General features: G+C 49.7%; 6 protein-coding genes across 6 annotated transcripts; 3 read left to right on the forward strand and 3 right to left on the reverse strand.

Moving 5' to 3' along the window:
- Window positions 1-2,516: 2,516 nt before the first annotated feature.
- Window positions 2,517-4,325, reverse strand: Aud_009442 (uncharacterized protein; the record flags this gene model as incomplete). The annotated part of the gene is made up of 1 exon (XM_043294294.1): window positions 2,517-4,325. The coding sequence occupies one exon, from the start codon at window positions 4,323-4,325 to the stop codon at window positions 2,517-2,519; it is 1,809 nt and encodes a 602-aa protein (XP_043150229.1).
- Window positions 4,326-6,566: 2,241 nt separating this feature from the next.
- Aud_009443 (uncharacterized protein) lies at window positions 6,567-8,675 on the forward strand (the record flags this gene model as incomplete). The annotated part of the gene is made up of 1 exon (XM_043294295.1): window positions 6,567-8,675. One exon carries the CDS (start codon window positions 6,567-6,569, stop codon window positions 8,673-8,675), a length of 2,109 nt encoding a protein of 702 aa, XP_043150230.1.
- Window positions 8,676-10,022: 1,347 nt separating this feature from the next.
- Aud_009444 (FAD-dependent oxidoreductase) lies at window positions 10,023-10,681 on the forward strand (the record flags this gene model as incomplete). The annotated part of the gene is made up of 2 exons (XM_043294296.1): window positions 10,023-10,315; window positions 10,384-10,681. The coding sequence occupies 2 exons, from the start codon at window positions 10,023-10,025 to the stop codon at window positions 10,679-10,681; spliced, it is 591 nt and encodes a 196-aa protein (XP_043150231.1).
- Window positions 10,682-10,686: 5 nt separating this feature from the next.
- Aud_009445 (FAD-dependent oxidoreductase) lies at window positions 10,687-11,511 on the forward strand (the record flags this gene model as incomplete). The annotated part of the gene is made up of 1 exon (XM_043294297.1): window positions 10,687-11,511. The coding sequence occupies one exon, from the start codon at window positions 10,687-10,689 to the stop codon at window positions 11,509-11,511; it is 825 nt and encodes a 274-aa protein (XP_043150232.1).
- Window positions 11,512-11,732: 221 nt separating this feature from the next.
- Window positions 11,733-12,892, reverse strand: Aud_009446 (putative short-chain dehydrogenase; the record flags this gene model as incomplete). The annotated part of the gene is made up of 3 exons (XM_043294298.1): window positions 11,733-11,875; window positions 11,928-12,041; window positions 12,100-12,892. 3 exons carry the CDS (start codon window positions 12,890-12,892, stop codon window positions 11,733-11,735), a joined length of 1,050 nt encoding a protein of 349 aa, XP_043150233.1.
- A 4,925-nt stretch (window positions 12,893-17,817) lies between these two features.
- Aud_009447 (putative C6 transcription factor) lies at window positions 17,818-19,905 on the reverse strand (the record flags this gene model as incomplete). The annotated part of the gene is made up of 2 exons (XM_043294299.1): window positions 17,818-19,467; window positions 19,522-19,905. The coding sequence occupies 2 exons, from the start codon at window positions 19,903-19,905 to the stop codon at window positions 17,818-17,820; spliced, it is 2,034 nt and encodes a 677-aa protein (XP_043150234.1).
- Between the last annotated feature and the right edge of the window lie 467 nt (window positions 19,906-20,372).

The raw sequence follows: 20,372 nt of genomic DNA on the forward strand, positions 1-20,372 counted from the left end.
AAAAATGGAGCGAAGGCTTATCCAGCGTCTCCGAAACGAAGAGAGAGATGCTATCCGAGTCTCTCTGTAACACCATAAATGCCGCTCAGGAATGGATAGCCTTTATAAGCTTTGAACTCGGGCGCCGTGAGGTCGAATTCAGCACGGGCGGGCAGTTTCAAGAGCCTTTCCTAACCGGCATTCGCTCATCGGTCTTGCTTCTTGAGTTTCTCAACCATTCATATGATGCTCAGTTAGAATCTTACACCACATGCAACGGCCGACTGGTATGTGATGTTGATCCGGATGGCAGAATAGAAAATAGTATACAAAAGCAAGGATGGTGTCCATCATTCAAAATGCTATTATCCCACTGGGGTCTGTCTGGCTTGATCTATGCATTGAGATTGGGACCCGCTGAGCTGCTACAATTCAGTCATACGGCTTGCTCGAGTGAGGTATGTCGGGCCTATGATATAGACGAATCGACATATCAGCCAGCTCATGGTTGTGAGAGTGAGAATTGTGAAACCATTTTACCGCTTATCAATCGGATATACCATGCCCTTTGGAAGGCCACATTTCCATTGATCATCGGGAAAGCTCTTCTTGCCAGTAGCCGCTCCGCTGAAGAAGCCGTCATCGTTCCATATCGTCCAGGATCCCCATTCGTTGCGATTTCTCATGTTTGGTTTGATGGGCACGGGTCTGTCTCTGAGAAAGGCCTGCCTCGCTGTCAAATAGAATTTTTAACCGGACTTACCATTTTGGCGCTGGGAGAACCCCCAAAAGACTTGCCGCAACTATTCTGGATCGACAGTCTTTGCATCCCCGAAAACCGCGAGCTCCGTTCTATGGCCATTCATCAAATGGCAAATATATACGGCAGTGCCACCAAAACACTTGTCCTAGACACAAGGCTCCGTTGCTGCAGCTACAAACAACCGGTATCAAATATTTGTTTTCGAATCATTACTTCAGTGTGGATGAGACGTCCCTGGACGCTACAAGAGGCCCTTCTCGCGGACAGTTTAGTGTTTTTTTTTTAAAAGATACGCTCCTTCCGATAAGTCATCTCATTTCCTGGTTCTTCGAATCCGCAACCAACTTCGGGCCAATTTCCCTAAACGCACTGACTATCTTGGGGGCGCTTCACGGCAGCAGTTGTGCTTCGAAGACGGCAAATCCAGCCCACGTTCTCAGCCTACTTCAATCACGAACCAGCAGCCGTCTTGATGATGAGACGCTCGCTATAGCTCCTTTGCTTCATGTGGATGTCAAGCGATTAACGCCATTTCGGGGCGAGGAAAGGATGCTTGCCTTCTGGGACTGCTTAGAGTCAGTACCACCCGGTATCTTATTTGGAGAGACAGAGGGGCTCGCCGCCAAGGGTCGTCGATGGGCTCCTAAGAGACTATCTGTGCTCTCCTCAAATATGTTAGGATCTCCACTTGCACACATAACTCCAGAGGGTCTGGCTGGTGAGTTCACATTGCTTGAACTCTTATATCGTCACCACCTGAAACCAATGACGCGCTATATACTATGTGATCGCTTTGCTCGAAAATCATTTTTCTTTTCGTTAGAAACCGATGAAATAGCGGAGCAGGGCGGCATTTCCTGTGATGCAATCGCTCTTCGGTACGACGTTCCCGGAGCCTACTCTAACCCAGGCTTATTGCTTATCAAGGACCTTGATGGCAGGCAGTCAAAAGAAGAGAGAGACTGTTTTGAAATTGGGGCAAGGCCTTCTATTTTCGGAAATCATTTTCACAGTCTTATAAAATGGGAAAGTCTCCGGGGGCCTAGCCAGATCAACGCCGCATTCAACATGATTATGGTCCGGATTGTGAAGAAGAAGGTCATCCTTACCTGAGCACTTTCCTTGAATTTTCCTGACTCTCCAACGGGTTCCACAAAGCAATCCTGAAACTTTGACAAGTGTCTCCCAGGCTGTTCTCCGCCGGCAATAATCAAGCATTTGCCCTTCAAAGTATAGTATAATTCAAAGAATAACCCCAGCAGGACGAGTTTCCGCATATTGATTTCCATTACTTTAATACCAGCTCGTCGATTTTTTTTTCATCTGAGAACGTATTTGACCTCACCGAACATAGATATGGTCAGCCGCAGCCGTTTCTCGGTGTATGAGACTTCTTCCCTCGTTCTCTCTAATAGAACATTGAATGTCCAAGTAGCTCAGCATTTTTGACCCTCTATGAAGCGCATCCTTTCGTCATGCAGCTATATACTACGAACCCGCAAGAACATGCAGTTGAATCCACTCGCTCCCAAACCACTTCCAGAAATCATGAGGTCCTCACTCTGAGAATTTACGCCAGGCAGGTGTCCATAACGACATCTTGGGCTGAACGATAGAGCTAGAAAAAGTATCACTTGTAGTAAGAGTCGCATACGAAGAACACTCATAACGTAATAGCGGAGAGACTATACGAAGGACAGTAAATTAACCAAAAACAGGGATAACGAAGATATGCCTGTCCCCTTTCGAGACACACTCAGTCTTCGATGGTTGTCTAGATGAGGTAAATCATCTCATGCTTCAATCTTTCCTCAACTTTACCAAACTGAATATTCACGGAACATCCAACTCGGCAAAAAACATTTGCATATCCACAGGGAGCCACGACCAGGAAGAACTTATACCATTCGCCACCTTTGTCAGGACAGCAATCGCCAATAAATACGAATTTGAAATAGCCTTTGTTCGTCCGGTTGTCCGGTAAGTTAAGAATCGCATCTCCAACGTTCTCGAGGGTTTGGAAACCGTCCTGTAACGCGACTATCCACGCTTCACCATCGATGTATGCGAATAACTCAACAGTCCGCGTGCTTATTACTAGGAGTTGTTGCTTGAGAGCAGTGGGGAGTGCGTCAATAATCAAGGGGCATGGAGGCTCGTTGTCTGGGAACAGCGATGACACACATTCATGTCCACTTCTCGATCGAAGAGCAATTAGTTCGAATTCAAAGCCCCGTGATATCGGAGACTTGGAGGGATAGAAAAACGTTGCTAGATACTCTGACGGCCTAAATCCCCATGTGCTCTCGTAGTCAAGACCAGATTCACCGGAAACATTCCATCCTTGCCACGACCAGCTTGGCAAAGATGAGCGGCGCCTCCCTTTTAAAATCGCAAAGCACAAAGCTTGCGCGAAGAGGTCCAGAGGCAAGTCGTGGTAATACTGCTGGCCCAGCCATGTTTCGAGCTTTTTCTTTGTCATACCAAAGCCCGAAGACAGATCATCTTCATTGGTCATGTGTCGATTCGCATACTCTGCCGAAAGTTCGGCATACTCGGCGAACCTTCCAGCCCAGTTTTTGTGGAATGACCAAAATTCATCAATTTGGGGACTGTCTGTGAAAATAACAGGCTTTAAGTCACTCAAAGGCACCTCATCATACGTATCTTCGGAATATATCCTTTCTCCGGCCCTGCAGCAAAAGAATGCCTGATCATCGGCAAGAATCAACATGTGGCGAGAAACTAGCCACTCCTCATATGTCCAACCACGTTGCCTCCAGCCAGAGTTACTCATGGCTTGGTCAATACGGTGTTTGGCAACAGCTAAGGACAGTTGGCCGACCTGGCGCGAAACCTGGCAACGCCAGGGCGAACAAGAAGACCTAACGCCCGGCAGGCCATAATGCGAATCGGGTCCGTTCGCCACAATAGTGAGACATGCGTTTGCGAAAATTCGACTAATAATATCTTTAACCGCTTTTTCATTCGCGTATCCGTCTCCTTTGCCTCGACACAATGCGTCAACCCATAGATATCTGATCCCCAGGCGACGACAGAGATCTATGGCATCTTGGATCGTCCTCGGGATCATATCCCATGCCTCATTTAGGCCTTGTGCCTTTGCGAGCCGCGGTTCGTTATCTTTGGTGAGCTGCAGCTGTGTTATGCTTTTGGGGCCCCACGTATAGCTCAGTGCCACATATTCGCAATCAGGTGGTGTTCGCCGAATCATCAGCCGTCTTGTATCTATAACTCGTGCCGGCCTTGCTGTCGCGTCTTGACTGTGAAAAGCATCCTCGAGTTTGCACTCTTTAAAGCAGGTACGAATCCAATTCTTGATCAAGGGAATGTTGAGATTCTTGCGCAACATTCTGCCATGAAGTAGCTGTTCCGAATCACCCTCCTCCTTCAACAACATGATATCACCTTCGTGTGACGTGGTATCTTCGTTATCGTATGCTCGTTCCTGGAGAAATCTTTCGTCTAGTATCTCGGGCGAAGATTCATACTGGGGGCTTGTCGAGACCCGGAGACGGTATGTTCGTTTGATTGAGAGACGTGGCACGCTTGCGGCAGACATTGAGTTTGGATTTGTACAAGAAAGTAAATTTAGCCATATATATCTTCCATGCAGTACTCGGGAATAATATATGGTCTTGTCGTGAGCGGGAAAGGGAAGATGATCCTTCTTCCGAAGTGCTGCGCAGATCAAATAGCACATAGGGCAAGCACTTGTACTCAAGATGTCGCCGAAGCGCCTCACAGCCAAGAATCCTGAATTCGGTCTCGATAGGGAGTCGCCTGATTGGGCTGGAGGGTCCCAAAATGAGGCCGACTCAAACGTACTGGAGCAATCCGGACATAATTCGCTGCGTTGGTCGTTCATGTCAGTGGTTAGGTTTATCTGACAGCCTACTGCGACTTTCTGTGAGAATACGAGACTGAAAATGCGCGAGCAATGAGCAATGGATGAAGCCGAGTATAAGGTGTTGAGGATGAGGCTTGAAGGAGGGGAGGAGGCTGTGCTTGAGGCTGTGCTTGCTCAGTGGCAGAACGTGAGATGCCTGACTTGGGCAGCATAAGACGAGCGAGCAGTCTCATTTCCAGCTGCAGGCAATCTCAAGCTCTTTGTTCCTCAGTTGAGTCAAGGCTTCATTTTTGGAATTCCGAGACAATTAGACCCTTCTAGAACCCCGGTTGAGCTAGAAGTTCAATGGCGTCACCCTAGTAAGCTTTCAGTGTTCTCCTCATTCACAGCGGCGATGTTGTCGGTCGTGCCTTGGCTCAATTCGCCGGCACTGGGATACTCTCGTCATTTTCTCATTTGGTATGGAAATTCTTCCGCGCTCCTGCGCTTTAAATTAATGATTATCCTCTAGGCTAGGTCGCCTACTCTGTCTCCGCACTTGACTCGGCCATAGGCGAGATTCGACTGATGCCACAGAGCCGAGACTGCAAGTGCAAGACGATAAACGGCAATACCGGATACTCTCGAGACAATAAGAGCTGGATATTGGGCACGATAATGTGGGTCTTTGAGAACTGGACTCATCCGGCTACAAAGAAGAAGGCTGAGGACATTCTGCAGCAAAAATGGCGCCGAATTGAAAGTAGCAAACCCAAGCATGAGCCGACCCTTGAATCACGTGAAACAAGAGAAAAGTTTTGCAAAGGCAAGACTTTTGTGAGTCTGGCGCCGAACATTTTCTCTCTTTATCGCACAAAATATTGCCCCAGAAACCCCAGATTGAAAGGCCTTTGGACATCCAAAGCAATGTGGCCGGCACAGGTAGGAACGGAGAACCTATAACACCGAGTACTTCGGAGTGCAGCATCTCCTTGATCAATATCCTCCAGATAACTCCACTTACAAGACGACAAGCCTTGCCGAAGTTATCCATCGAATATATAAAGACAAGCGGTTTGACAACCTGTTCCTCGAACAAGGGATGACCAATATCGAGGTTCTGCTGCAAAAACGGTATGAGGCCGTTCTAGAGCACTGGAACGCATGGCACGTGTCTGATTCTCTTGTCCAGCTGGAACACTGCTGTGATTTGTCAGTGCTTTTGGCACTCGGAACAGGCAATCGCGAGGCCAAGTATGACTTCTATCTGGACAGTCCGTGGTTTTATATATATCAAGAAATTATCACATTCCTATGTAAGTAGTCGACAGCCACGCGAGTTGGTATGTACACTTCGATTTATGGCTCATCGATATGGAAATATATTGCCCCCCTTGGCATGTCTTACAGAGCCTTTGCTTTGAAGTCATAGTGAGTAACAGGAATAGCTGCAGTCGGCATTTATTTTACCACCGAGACTGGCTCTGCCGGAGACATAGTCTGGCAAATTTTACAAGCTACAGGATATAAGCATTATCGCTTCAGGGTCTACTTGTTCTACTTGTCCAATATTGAATCATATTGCCTGCCAAGAATGAATCAATCCCTTGTAAAAGCGGAGATGTTCAACGTGGGGTACGGGGATTTAGATCAAAATTCAATGTTTAGTCGTGAACAGCCTCGTGTATGGAAGGAACTTGGGGTCTCCTAGTTCGCCTTAGAATGGATCTGGTTTTTGCACCAATGGAACGATCGAACAAGGAGATCTGCAGGGTCCGATCGTTACTGGTCGGTCCACATTAGACCGAGATAACCTCAAAAGTGGGTGACGGTGCGGATCCTTTGCGACTTCACCCCAGAATAATAACGTCTATTTCTAACATTGCATTTGGGGTTCACAAATTGTAGAAGGGATACACTGTCCGCTTCTATGTAGACCGTTCATTATCTAGGCGCCAAGACCAGCGAATTATCATGGCGTCCTCTAGCCTGTTGAAGACTATAATACTCTTACTTCTGACCCTTGCTGTGGGTGGAAATGGGTCGAGGATAAACCGGCGTGAGGTCGTCCGTCGCTTTAATCCCGTTCGTACCAACTTGTCCTCCACGACTCCCATCCAAGTGGGAAATGGCAATTTTGCCTTTGGAGCTGATATTACCGGTCTTCAGACCATTTTGCCGTACAACATTCTGTCCTCCTGGTGCTGGGCCAATGACTCTCTGCCTATCGAGCCGGGCCAGGATGATCCCTCCGACTTCACGGGACTGGACTGGTGGACTCATGGCAGACTGGTGAACTATGGTATGCCAAATCCGGCCGAAACAGCCCTCTCGACTTGGCTCAGGGCGAATCCCCATCGTGTTAACCTCGGACGGATCGGTTTTCTGTACAATGGCAAGAATATCTCACTGGCGGACTTGTCCAACATGTCACAGACCTTGGATCTCTATACTGGACGTTTGACATCTGAATTCGATCTTGGAGGGGAGAGGGTAGTTGTGCAGACCGTTGGAAGCCCGAGCTCGGACGAGGTTGCGGTGCGCTTGGATTCGCAGCTGGTGCAAGATGGGTCTTTGAGTGTCTTCTTCGACTATCCCCTGACTACCGGGGCAGCGTCATTTCAAGCGCCATTTGTCGGTAATTGGAATCTTGTATCGAACCATACAACGAGGCTTTCCGTCCATGGCCACCAGAAAGCCGTAATTGAACATTCTCTGGGAGGAACAACCTACTACAACAGCATTTCGTGGCTATCCCAAGGGAACATCAGCGGTCCGATTAACGGGACTCATCGATATGTTCTGAACCCATCCGGAAAGGCTACCTTTTCCTTCACTTCCACCTATACCCCGGAGCTGAGCGCCGAGGTCAGCACATTCAACAGGGTAAAAGCTGAATCAGCGACCTGGTGGTCCAAGTACTGGGAATCAGGATCGTTCGTCGATTTCACGGCCACCGGAAGCTCAGACACCGAAGAACTGCAGCGGCGCATCATTCTCTCGCAGTATCTCCTCGCTGTCAATTGCGCGGGGAGGGACCCTCCGCAAGAAGCAGGACTGCAAAACAACGGATGGTACGGAAAGTTCCATCTTGAGATGATCTTTTGGCATCTAGGCCACTGGGCCCGATGGGGTAAGTGGGAGCTCCTCAACCGCAGTCTCGGAGTATACTATCGCTTTCTTCCCTCGTCCATCGAGCGCGCCAAAGAACAGGGGTACTCAGGCGCTCGACTGGGTAAGATGAGCGATCCATCCGGTCGATCCGCCCCCGGAGAGATCAACGCGCTGTTGATCTGGCAGCAACCGCACGCGATATATTTCGCCGAGCTGGAGTATCGCGCCTTTCCCACGGCTCAGACGCTCAGGAAATGGGACACCGTCCTCACGGAACTCGCCGAGTTCATGGCCTCGTACGCGTGGTGGAATAGCTCGACGCAGGTGTACGACCTAGGTCCGCCAATGTACCCATCGTCGGAGAACACTAACCCGAATTCAACGTATAATCCCGCCTTCGAATTGGCTTACTGGCGTTTCGGTCTGCAAATTGCCTCGGAGTGGAAGCGTCGACAAGCTCAACCTGTTCCATCTAAGTGGACACACGTTCAATATCACCTGGCCGCTCTGCCCACGACAGATGGAGCGTACGCCATTTGTGCAGATCTCCCGGATATGTGGACCACCTACGATTACATTTCTGACCATCCTAGCCAGGTTGCCGTGTATGGCCTTCTCCCTCCCACGCCTGGTGTAGATATCGGGATCGTCAACGCGACGATGATGAAGATCAACCAGGTTTGGAACTTGACCAACTCATACGGTTGGGATTTCCCCATGCTGGCTCTAACGGCTACCCGTCTGGGGAACCCGCAGCCGGCCGTGGACTATCTTCTCGACCCCGTCTTTCAATTTGATGACGTCGGCAATCCCATTGGCGGTACGCGGGTGCCCACTCCATACTTCCCTGCCTCGTCTTCCTTGCTTCTTGCAGTTGCGATGATGGCGGGGGGATGGGACGGCGATGAGGGTCCGCATTTTCCAAATGGTTGGAATGCAAAGACAGAAGGTTTTACTCCTGGTCTTTGATGGAGACTTATAGATCAGGTATCTTACGCAGGGGCACAAGTTTCCCTACTCTCTGTATGAGTTTCTCCCGGTAGGTACTCCTTCGAAGTCCGTCTCATGCTCGGTAGGAAATATTAATGATGGTGTAGTACGTTGACACTCTTTTTCACGACCTCGGGTTGAACAGCCGTCGCAAGACCAATAAAGTGGCTGAGCTTCTGGAGCCTTATAAGCCGGAGGATTTCAATGGGTTTATTGATGAATATCTCGCAAGACATGGTGGCATAAAATCCGCTCCTGCAAATGGCCATAAATCTTAGTCTGTAGCAGTGGGAGGATAAGTTCTGTAGCCCGCGAAATTGACTATATGTGATATATATATATATATATATATGTACATGTCTCTGTCTATAAAGATGAAGTTGTACACACCCGCAGGCATAAGAACCTTAAAACCTGGTACTGGCTTGTAGTTATCTGTTGTTAAATATTCTATATCAACGATTTCTTTCATTGGAGACCAGCCATTAAGTGACTAACTCTCATTCTCTAACCGAACCGTGCGTCCATGATAGTTGTGCTTCTATCCGATACGTATCTCAGCATGTGCCATCACCTAACGGACACTGTAATCCAAGCCGTCACCGTCAATGCAGTGAATGCAATCGTTTTCGAGAACTTTATATTTATACTTCGTACTAAGTTCCTCAAGCTAAACCTCATAGATTACTACCGCGCCTTAAATGCCACAAGATTTCTTGGACGCAGCTTCATGTCAGGTATTACTACATGCTGAAGCAAAATAGGTGAGCTATACAACGGGCAATGGTGGTTGCAGATAAACTATTTATAACCTCAAGTTGAGATCAAGAGACGTTCTTTTGCCATTGCCACCTGTAACGTCTCGGTGGACTCAGGCCGAGCCTACAACGGCCGCTGCATGGAGTTAAGACTTGCAAACCGTGTTCTAATACTCAGATTGAATACTGGGTACCTCGCCTTTTGCTCCAGTTCAAGAAATAAGCAAAGGGAACGAGTGACTGTCGAGATATGGGCTAATATCCGTATTTCATCACCGCTGAACATGACTGTGCTCGGGATACTATTTCTTTCGGACCGAGCTCTGACCGAGTCCTTATTCTACTTCCAGACATATCATCGCTTTCATTGGTGACGATTAAGATTTATACCGGCTCGGCCCGAAGTTGTCTCTTCATTGGCAGAGAACTCATCCATGTACTGCCTATGCCTAGATTGTCACTGGAAACGTGACTCAAGAAATACTCGGGCGACAAATAAGCCCCCGTCTGCCCTGGGAGTTGTACCATTTCAGGGTCAGCGGTCAGAAGCCGAACACACGACTGCGAGATGATATCCAACTTCCGTGTCATCATTGTAGGCGGCGGCGTGGCCGGGCTTACAGCTTCCCATGCCCTCCAGAAGGCAGGAATCGATCATGTTGTGCTTGAAAGATCAAAAGAAGTGGCTCCCCCAGTTGGGGCCAGTATTGCCATCTACCCGCAGGGAGCACGCATTTTATCCCAGATCGGGTGCCTTGAGACGGCGAAGGCGGCCTGTCGCCCCTGCGAGCGATTCATCACCAGGGGACCCGATGGAAAGGTCTGGATCAATAGTGACTTTTTCAGGAATGTTCAAGCCAAGTATGTTATGCCTTCTCTTTAAATTCAGGGAGTATACCTCGACATAGTGGTGCTGACACGCTTGACAGCCATGGACAGGACATTCTCCTCCTCGAAAGGAGGGAATTCTTGCAAATTCTGTACGATTGCCTCCCCAACAAGTCTTTCATTAAACTCGGATGCAGAGTCCGTGATGTGACTCAGGATAGCAACGGGGTCGAAGTGATCCTCGACGACGGGACGGTCGAACGAGGCGACATGGTGCTGGGCTGCGACGGCGTGCACAGCCTGGTTAAACAGAGAATGTGGGACCTGGCCAACCAGAAGATCCCGCGGGTTATCACGGCGCAGGAGAAGACCTCGATGGTCCCAGGTGGAAATGTCTAGTGGGAATGGGGCCAGCAGCACCGGAACTGGGCGAAAGAGACATGACGGTGGTGCGTGACGACAGGTATTCGTTTCTGTTCCTCACGCAGCCGGACAAGCTGTTCTTCTTCGTGTTCTTCCGACTGGAACACGAGTTCCGCTGGCCAGAACGGAGACGATATACCGATGCAGATGCCGAAGCATTGGCCGCTAGTGTTGCTAGCCATCCCATCTGCGAATCGCTCGTGTTTGGGGAGATTTGGCAGAAGCGGATCCGGGGCTCTCTGATCTCCCTCGAAGAGGGGATATTACAGCACTGGTCGCATGGACGGATCGTGTTGGCTGGCGATTCTGTCCACAAAGTCACGCCAAACATCGCGCTTGGGGGAAACTCCACAATGGAATCCGTGGTGGTGTTGTGCAACCATCTTGAACGGACGGTGGCAGCTCACCACGGTGGCCGAGTCAGCCGGGCTACGCTGGGGAGGGTCTTTGACCAGTATCGGCGAGACCGAGAGAAGCGGGTGCACGAGATAATGGAACTGTCTTCGCTGATCACCAGAGTCCAGGCATGGGGTGGGATCCTGCCAAAGGTCCTGGCCTGTTGGGTGCTCCCCTTTCAAGCCGATCACAAACTGACGGATCAATTGGGCGAACTGATCAGAATGGCACCGAAGTTGGATTATGTCGAAGTGGATCAGGAATTTGGACGAGGCCGGCTGGCGTGGGAGGACGAGAAAGACAGTCGTTCCCTTGACAAAGTAAAGAAGATGGCTTTTGTCAGCAGATTGACAGTGTATTTGGCAAGATGTTTGACAGCATTGTTCTTGGCTTATAGTCTGTCTATTTAGTTATATAATTTACTAACAAGCAGAAGGCAAGGTACCCAATTGTGATATAGCTTGAGCATACTGTAGTAGTAAAGTCCAAGGTGCAAAGCCTTAGACTTGCGATTATTATATAGTTCCACGTATAACTAGGACAGATACCCGCAGAAGAGGTCAGACTAGAAGTAAGGACCTACGTCTCGACTCAATCAATTTCGTATCCAAGTTCGACTTCTTCTACATCACTAGTAGGAAAACTCCTGCCCAACCAGCTTCTCACTCAGTCTCCATAGTCTTTCGGCTTCAAAACTACTGGTGGCCCATGGTTTGACCGTGTCTACCAGAGGATCGGCCACATGGCAGTCGAGCAGGTAGGCCCCGTTGTTGGCTACCGAACGGTCAGTCGCTGTAACACAATGCGATCCTTACAGGAGACATACCCTTGAGACTTGGGTCAAATGCTGCGTAGATATGGGTGGCGGCACCTCTCTCCAGTGGCTTGGCATCAAAATCCTTCCATCCTTCCCGATTACCCAGAGACTTGTCCGCGTTGCCTAGCGAGAGTCAGTAAAGGCTAATCTGTGCGAGAAATAAGTGGAATCATCGTCTTACGTAGTTCCCCAAACTCAACATTCCAATCCAAATGATTGCCCAGATTGGTCCAGATGACTCCTGGGTGGAGGCTGAATGCCTGGAGATTATATTTTATTCCGAGTTTCTGAGCCAGAGAAATAGCCAACAGCATATTAGCGGTCTTGCTCTGACCATAGGCGTACCACCGGTTGTACGTCTTCCCATCCTGTGTCGTCTTTGTTAGTGTTCCAGACGTTCGTGGTGGATATCTAGCAGTCATGGAACGACCTACATCAAAATTATAGTCATCGAACCGGAACGGGTTCAACCGATGGCCATCGCTACTGACAACAACGATTCTTGGTTCCTTTGCGGCCACAATCTTCTTGATGATCAGATTGGTGAACAAGAACGGCCCCAGATGGTTCGTTGCCAGATGGGACTCGAATCCGTCAGGGGAGAGCTTGTAATCCACTGCCATAATTCCCGCGTTGTTGACAAGGACATCAATAACAGGGATATCATCCCAGGAGTTGACCTGTGCGGCTGCATCCCGCACGCTTTTCAAGGAGTCCAAGTCAAGTTGCAGTGTACGGACCTTCACCTCAGGCTGGGCCTTAGTGATCTCGGCTGCCATCTGGGCCAGTTTATCGGCATTGCGAGCGGCCAGGATAAGCCACTCAGGCTTAGCCTTGGCAATGGATTGGACGAAGAAGCCACCAAGGGAGCCTGAGGAAACGCCCGTGGTCAGAATGACCTTACCTTTGATAAGGGGGGCGTAATCAGTCACAAGTTCGTCCGTGGTGGTATGAGTACTGTAGGGGGCCGGCATGATGAGGGTAATAACGAGTATGACAGTGGATACAATACAAGAGAAATCATTGTGAGGGCTGAGGAAACGTGCTCGTTGAGCTCTTCAAGGGGAGTAGTATATATGTCTGGAGATTCTTTGTCCCCGGTGAAAATGCGTACAGATACAATGACCAATATCCAGACCGCTGTTACGTCCCAATACCTCTCAGGATGAGTAAGACGGTGATGTATGTGGCGCCTTCCCTGGTGCTTCGTAGCTGCATAACTAGGGCGTTATTTTAGTCTCGGTGAGGATTCCCCGACGCTCCTTGTTTCCAGGATGTAGAAACCTTGGGAGAAGGAAGCTTCTAGTACTCCTTGACAGGGATGCATGCTGGTTTTCATTCGTCTTGCACGAGTCACGCCGCGGGAGCCTGCTGAGGTATTTCCGCAATAGGTTAGCCAGCATGCTTTAGCACCTGCCTATGGAGAACCATCGAGAATGTTAACGGCAATTGCCTATTAGCAGCCTACCATCTTATTGTACATGCTCTGGCTATATTCTATTATTGCAAAATGATCTGACTATCCGGTCTAGAATACCGTGCTTCTTTCCACCTGCAGCCCATCAAGTCACACATCCACCTCGGCCCGGATGGCCCGAATCTATTGTCTTAGGCCCTCCACTGCTCCCTCCGGACCCCCACTTACTCTTCTTTCTGGCTTCCTTCTGCTGATGGCATCAACAGCTCATCTCGGATCCAGTTGAGGCCCAGGCACACGCTCCCTGGTCCTGCGATCATTGCCCCACCAACAATCCCCAACAGGACCTTTGGCCATGGCCATTTCCGATACCAACCATACCAACCTCGGGCAATGAGAACAGTCTGTAGCTGTAACCAGGCAACTAGGATACCCAAAGTATATCCAAAGAATTGATCCCAGAGGAAGAAACTGTGCACCCCGTCCCCAACTGTTTGCGTCGCCGTAACAGAGACCGGTGGGATCAGCAGCTAAACCGGGTGGAACTCATGGATAGTCTCGGGCGTCCAGAGGTTTGGGAACAGAATCGTAGTGATGCTGATACTCATGAGACCCACATGAACGACAAAACTGATCAAGAGTGATGTCGCGTTCAGAATGCGGATTGCGGACCTCCTAGTAGCATCTTCCTTATTCACCGTGCCAGCAGGTAGGAGCACGTGAAGGACCTATGTACAGTCCGTCATGCGCAAATAATTCAGATCCACCTCAAAGTCTAATTAATATCGCTTTTGAAGACCCACTTTCCACTAAGAATCCGCTGATCTTTTGGGGGATCAACAAGCTCCCATGTTTTGTTCTGGTTGAGCGAGTTCACTTCGTCAAGCATAGCTCTTTCCCATTCTTAAACCAGCTTGCGTCGTCCTTCACTTGTTGAAGAGTCTTTGGCTCAAATGGTTCCGATTCCTCTGCAGCCAACGTTAAGAATGTTAGGACAATATTCCCTTCAGGTATATTTTTTATCGCGAGCTCTTCTTCGACTTCGTTCTCATCAGACACATCTTGTGTGGCCTGCGGAAAAGGAATTTTTGAATTCAGAATGGTGTTCTAGTGCTTCTTGTCGCCCTGCATGAGAGTCGTCTTGTTGCTGGTCGCCGCCACGTGGCGAGTCATTCTCTTGGGTAATATCTTGCAGATCATCTGGAAATGGTCTAAAGGTATCATCGCTCCGTGTGGGCGACAAGGTCCTGTCTCCCTGTACAGCAACAGGTGGCTATGAGTCATCGTCACTCGACTGGGTTAGCACTCGCGAGTTATCGTTACTCGATTGAGGCAGTATGTGCGAGATATCGGTCCTCGACTTAGGTGACGCTCGCTCTGGTGGTACCATCGACAATTGGTGCCCAGAGGCGGGTATGGATGCTTGCTGTATACCTACTGACGGTTGATTTATTAGTCCCACCGTCTTCCTCCCCCTTGCGGCAGCAGCCGTTGCCTCAGGTGAGCCGTCTCGTCTGGCTCCCGCATCTATAGTCTGTGCGGAAGGATCTGTAAGGACTTTGTGAAATTCAGTGTTTGGGGTCCCAATGATTCTTCCGTCTTCTAGCAGGATACGGTATTATATATTCCAACAATAGTCAAGCAGGGGCATGCTATTAAGTTTCTTAGTACTTCTTATTTACACGATGTCGCCCAGAGATTAATCGCTTAGGGACAGGAAAGCACGGAAATAATTTGACAGGAGCCTCTTGATTCTGCTCTTACCATAGATGAACAGCTCAAGTCTCTTTCTTAGGCAATTCTTAATAGTTCTGCCGGTATGACACAAGGGAGTGGATGAGCCATTTGGGAATTGATCGGTACGACCAGGCTCCACTCCCATTTCAGTATGTTCCATGGCTGGTATCCAACGGAAATAATCTAATACCTGGTTAAGTTAGACGGTTTTACTATTATTAGAGCTTCTTGGGACATACCCGATTATCTTAGCCGCACACTGTAATTTACATCAGTGTCCCTGACGGGCAAAGGCGGGTGTTTCTCATTGTCACTATAAAAGGCACCGCTTCGGTCATTTTCTGATGTATTACAACAACTACCTAAGGTACTGTACCTACCTGGAAAATTACCTGCTGACTAGCTTTGAGAACCATTACATCATATCATGGACTTTGTCTGGTAAAAAAAAAGGAAAATAGTGAAAATGATTACCGGGGAAGAATACAGCAAATGAATTATCTACTGTATGTCGCAGGCTAGAAGCCGGTTCAGCCTATAACCTAGGTTTAGACGGTAAGAAATTGCAGGAGGGGCCTAACTGCGTGTACCACAGCAAAGCCTTCCTACCAGCTCTGCCGCGGAGCGCGATGAGGGAGTTCACACGGATGTCGGTATAAGCCAACAGCAACGGACCATCAGGCTTTCCTGTGCCACACTGTCCACCAGAACGGGTCAGGTTTTTGCGCACTTTGATCGGGGGCGTACTGCGTTATGGTGGGCGGCCTTTGCGAGGTGAACTGCCGTTGTGGGACGGTTGCTGTCGGGAGAGCATGTCCTGGTCAATGCAAAGGACGACGAGGGGATAGATGCCCTTAATGCTACGCATCAACAGTATCGTTTTGACATTGTCAGACTCCTATGGGCTCACAGGCCTGGGAATCATTCAGGTAGCGATGGCTTTCGCCATCCCACTACCAGGAATTCATGGTGTTGCCTCCAGCTGATTTATGGGCTGTTCCGTTTCGTGAACAGCATACAATTTTCAGTATATACTGATGTGGCGACAAAGACCTGGCTGGGGTCTGTCTGTTCAGTCAAGGTTTCGGAGACGAATATGTGTCTTCCTCAATCTGTTATAATTACCAGAATCCAACTAAAAGGTGCGAAGGCTCTACTCTACCTATGCTCTAGCCGACGGTTGATGTTGGTCAACAATGAATGTCAGGGAAACCAGGATGACAGGGAACACGGGAAAGATGGAAGATGCAGTGCAGACATGTGGGAGCTAGAGGAGAAAAGAGCGGTAAATAATGCTGTCGATAATCGTTGAGCTAGTGTGGCGACGGACAAAAAGGGGTGATGAGGCCAGAAAAGCTGCCAAGGTGAGAAACCTATGATCGAAAGAGCAGCTCAGTGATGTAGATAACTTCAATAGGAAAAAGTTCTATAGTACTTACTAAGTTTGAAACTTTCTTCACCTGCAGCAGTAGATTTTAAAGCCTAGTATATTTAAATAAAGGGTAATAAGAATCTTAGGATATACAGTTGTGCCCAATCACTCTTGATTGGAGTTCACACAGCTAGTATTTTAACTAGTTACTTTCAAGTTGAAACCTTTTTGCACCATTCAAATGTTTCTAGCAGCTGTGCAAAAGGAGGGAGTTGTCTGCTGAGGCGTTATTTGGGGGATTGATAGTGTACCAGCCGAAGTTCATCGGCCCGATCACTTCTGAGTGGTATTGCATGCAGAGCAGTCGGAGGACTTTTGACACATCGAAATGACATAGTTTGACTTCCAAAATGGTCCCGCAAACATTATAATCTGACAATTGCTAGGCTGATCGGAAATCATCTTTCGTTCTGCGAAACGAGGACTCATGTCGGGAAGCCCGAACCTGCCGCACTCTAGAGGCGTCTAGTGAATGATTGGTGACAGCAAGTCGCTGCGAGTATCACTGGTTAGTCCACGGTTCGGGCTGTGCCAGGGGTGACCAAGGAGTGTATGGAAATGGTCTGAGAGGCAGAATCACCGCTGTGGTTAGCTGCAAGGCACGGCCATATCGGAGTGGTTCAACGGCTGCTGGAGTGGCAAAATATTGATATTAACCAAGGATCGGGTGGGTACCTGCCACCTCTCTTGGCTGCCATCATTGCAAGTCACACAGATGTAGCCATGCGGCTGCTCACATAGAGCATCCATGATGACGACGGCGATACTATAAAGTCCTTTGTGCGCGAGTATCGTGCAAAGCCATGATTCTGCCATATCTCCACCGCAGCAATTGGAACTGACAGTCGGTCAATTTTGGTTTGAGGGGGAAGAGGATGAAGTGAAGGATATACCAAGTGGGTAGATACCTCACAGCGTTATAAAGACATACCCCTGTCGCTTTAGAACTGTGCCTGACAATCCTAATATATGAGTCGGACGGTCCCAATTGTTGTTCTTGTTTTCGGCTGTGGCGATCTAGGCAGAGATGCCCGCCCCACAGTAGAGTTGAGTCAATCGGTCGACATGGTAAGGGCCGCGCTGGTCGTACAGTTGATAAATGCCCAGCCAGACATCTCGACATGTCCTTATTATTTCGGCTTGCAGTTTAATTGAAACAACGACCAGGAAAACTTTGGTTGACCTGGAGGTGTATACCTAGCTGGATAAGCGATATCGTCGACTGGACCGTATTGCCCCAGAATGCACAATTTACACAGTATTGAATCCGAATTCATATACCTAGGTAGAAACCGACATAGGTCTAAAGTATACTAGAAGCCAGTCCGCATATCTACCTGGACAAAGTCATCGTCCACAAGAAAGAGATCATCTAAACTAGGATTCGTCTCCATAAAGGGTGCCAGAGAGAAGATATCAGCCAGGGGATCCAGCGTCGTCGTGACATTGCTGTGATGGGCATCTTGGGGGAGGTAAGGGCTCTCTTCCATAACCGATGATGAACCCCCAGCAGAGCAGCCTCTGTCCACCGACTGCGTCTCACGGACATAACGCGCCTTGGCCATCAACCGCCCGATCGGCTTCCACAACGCACCCTTGCGCCCGTGCTCCTTCATGCGCCAGCGGTCATAGACAAACTCCGCTGCTGCCCACGCCCTGTCGCAATCCCGGCTAGGGGGCCGAGTACAGATCTCTGAGAGGACCAGCGCGACTGCGTGCCACTGGCGGTAGGTGTCGGATCTCCAGGCCCAGTGAGCGATATCCGGATTGCACAGGGCGGAGCAATGGAGCTCCAGGATCTCGATGGCGAGCAGAAAAACCTTTTCTGGCAGACTTCCCTGCAGTGGGGCCGTTGATGCTTCCTTACCACTATCCATCCGCTTGCGAGGATAGTGGACCATCAGCCATACGCGGGCCATGATCAGCCGCGCTACGGTAGCTGAGGCAAAGAGGAAGGGGTTGGCGGGATTGCAATACGGCAGATATCGAGTCTCAAGGCGGCTCTGGAGCTGCTCGGCCAGTGCCTCCCGCTCGGGCAATGACAACTCGGTGACTGGTGTACTGCTGGTTGTCTTTGCCTGACGGCGGTGCGGTGGAATGAAGCTGACCTTGCGCGCGATGGGAATGGATTCCCACCCAATCAGGCTCAGTGTCATCTCTGTGGCGCCCTCTCGCTCGGTCGGCGGCTGAATCAGGTCCGCGCTCAGATCAGAATCATTGATATTCAACGGCAGCCGGGTATCAAAGGACGACTCGGATACAATAGGTTCGTAACCGTGATGTTCGGACGAGCGCTGGTCGAGGCCGACGAGGAACCACCACAGTCGCCGTCGCAGTTCGGTCTCGAGGGGCCGTAAGCCAAAGGCCGCACCATCGCGATGGAGACCCATAGCTTGGGCAATATGCACAATCAAGGCCGTCAGCGACCAGACAGTTCGGGAGTCATCTTCGTTGTGCAGGGCACAAAGAAACAAGGCCGCCGCCTGCAACAAGATCATGTTCTGGGTATTCAGCAGATCGGCGCGGGCGAGGGCCTGTTCGACAGCAAAACGATACGTATGAAGGGCCTGGTGTCGCGGTAGGCCAAGAGGGCACTGGTTCTGGTCAGTACTGATAATAGCAGCATAGTATATGGCAAACAAGAGGGCCTCCGTGTTGCAATCGAGGGCGTCAGGCGAGGCGACCGTGTCCCAGAAGAGCTTCGTCAGGCTCGGCATGTGGAAGATCTTCACCACGGGAGCGACATTGGTCTGGAAAATATTAAACAGAGCGATCGATTGAGAGATGGACGGATGGTAGTCTCGCAGTGAGTGAGCGAGAGACCTGAAGCCCATGATGGTGGCATTCAACCCGATTGTGCCGACTGGTTCTTCCTTGTCATCTGTTTCTTCCTGCCAACCTCCTTCCTCGTCGTCATCATTATTTGAGGGCGATACATGAAGCAAATCTCGCAGTTCTTCAATCTATCATCTTTGGTCAGGCTATCAAAGTGTAAACTTAAGGGTTAAAGAGAAGACCTCATCGCCCAAACTAGCCCATAGCACGTTGCTCACATAGACACTGGAGGTGCTGTTAATGGCGAGACGACCATTCCGCTGGTCCACTTGGGGCGGCACAGCGGCAGTGGACGGGTCCAGGGGCTGTCGTTGCGGGGTTTGTTGGCTTTCCAGCTGTCTAATGATGCTCTCCAGCCGATCAAGTCTTGTCAGAACCGCCGAGTTGTTCGTGGATTGCTGCGGCCGCTTGGGGGCGCGCCCAGTCCCACTGGGATAAACGCAGGCGGAGGCAGCCCGAATGCAGCCCCCACATGGTTGCTGTCGGTCGCATTTGACCTTTCGTGAGCGACAGAGCAGGCAGCTGCGGCGCTGGAGATAGTGTTTTAGGGTGAATGGTTCACTCATGGCTGCTGGGCAGAGAGAAGCTAAGGAGCAACCAATGGGTCACTACCTGATGTTTTGATAATAAGGATAAAAAGGAAAGAGAAGTGGAGGGAGAGTCCACTGGTGAAATCGGCGGGTCGGCGTCGGATAACTTATGCGACTCCGATGTGCCACCCCGCTAATCTCGAAACATGCAAGATGCTTTTACTCCGTCCAGAGGGATTTACTACAGTAAGAATGTCATCCATTTTAGGGCCTCTTGGCTCCAAGCTAATCAATTCCAATAAACCGCCCCCTCTCTTTTTGGTCTAGACCGCTATCTGGTCTGACGATCCTGGGGCCACACTCCAGGGCTATGCAATCCTTGACGTAGCCCTGGGAGCCGCTTTCCCCTCTCCCAAATCTCGATGGAGCAACTAGACTCTATAGATAAAATCAAGGCCCACCAAAGCAATGCGGGGCCAGAGTGAAGAATAATCCGCTCCCAA

This window comes from Aspergillus udagawae (assembly GCF_001078395.1).
Source record: "Aspergillus udagawae IFM 46973 DNA, scaffold_7, whole genome shotgun sequence".
Taxonomy (NCBI): Eukaryota; Fungi; Ascomycota; class Eurotiomycetes; order Eurotiales; family Aspergillaceae; genus Aspergillus; species Aspergillus udagawae.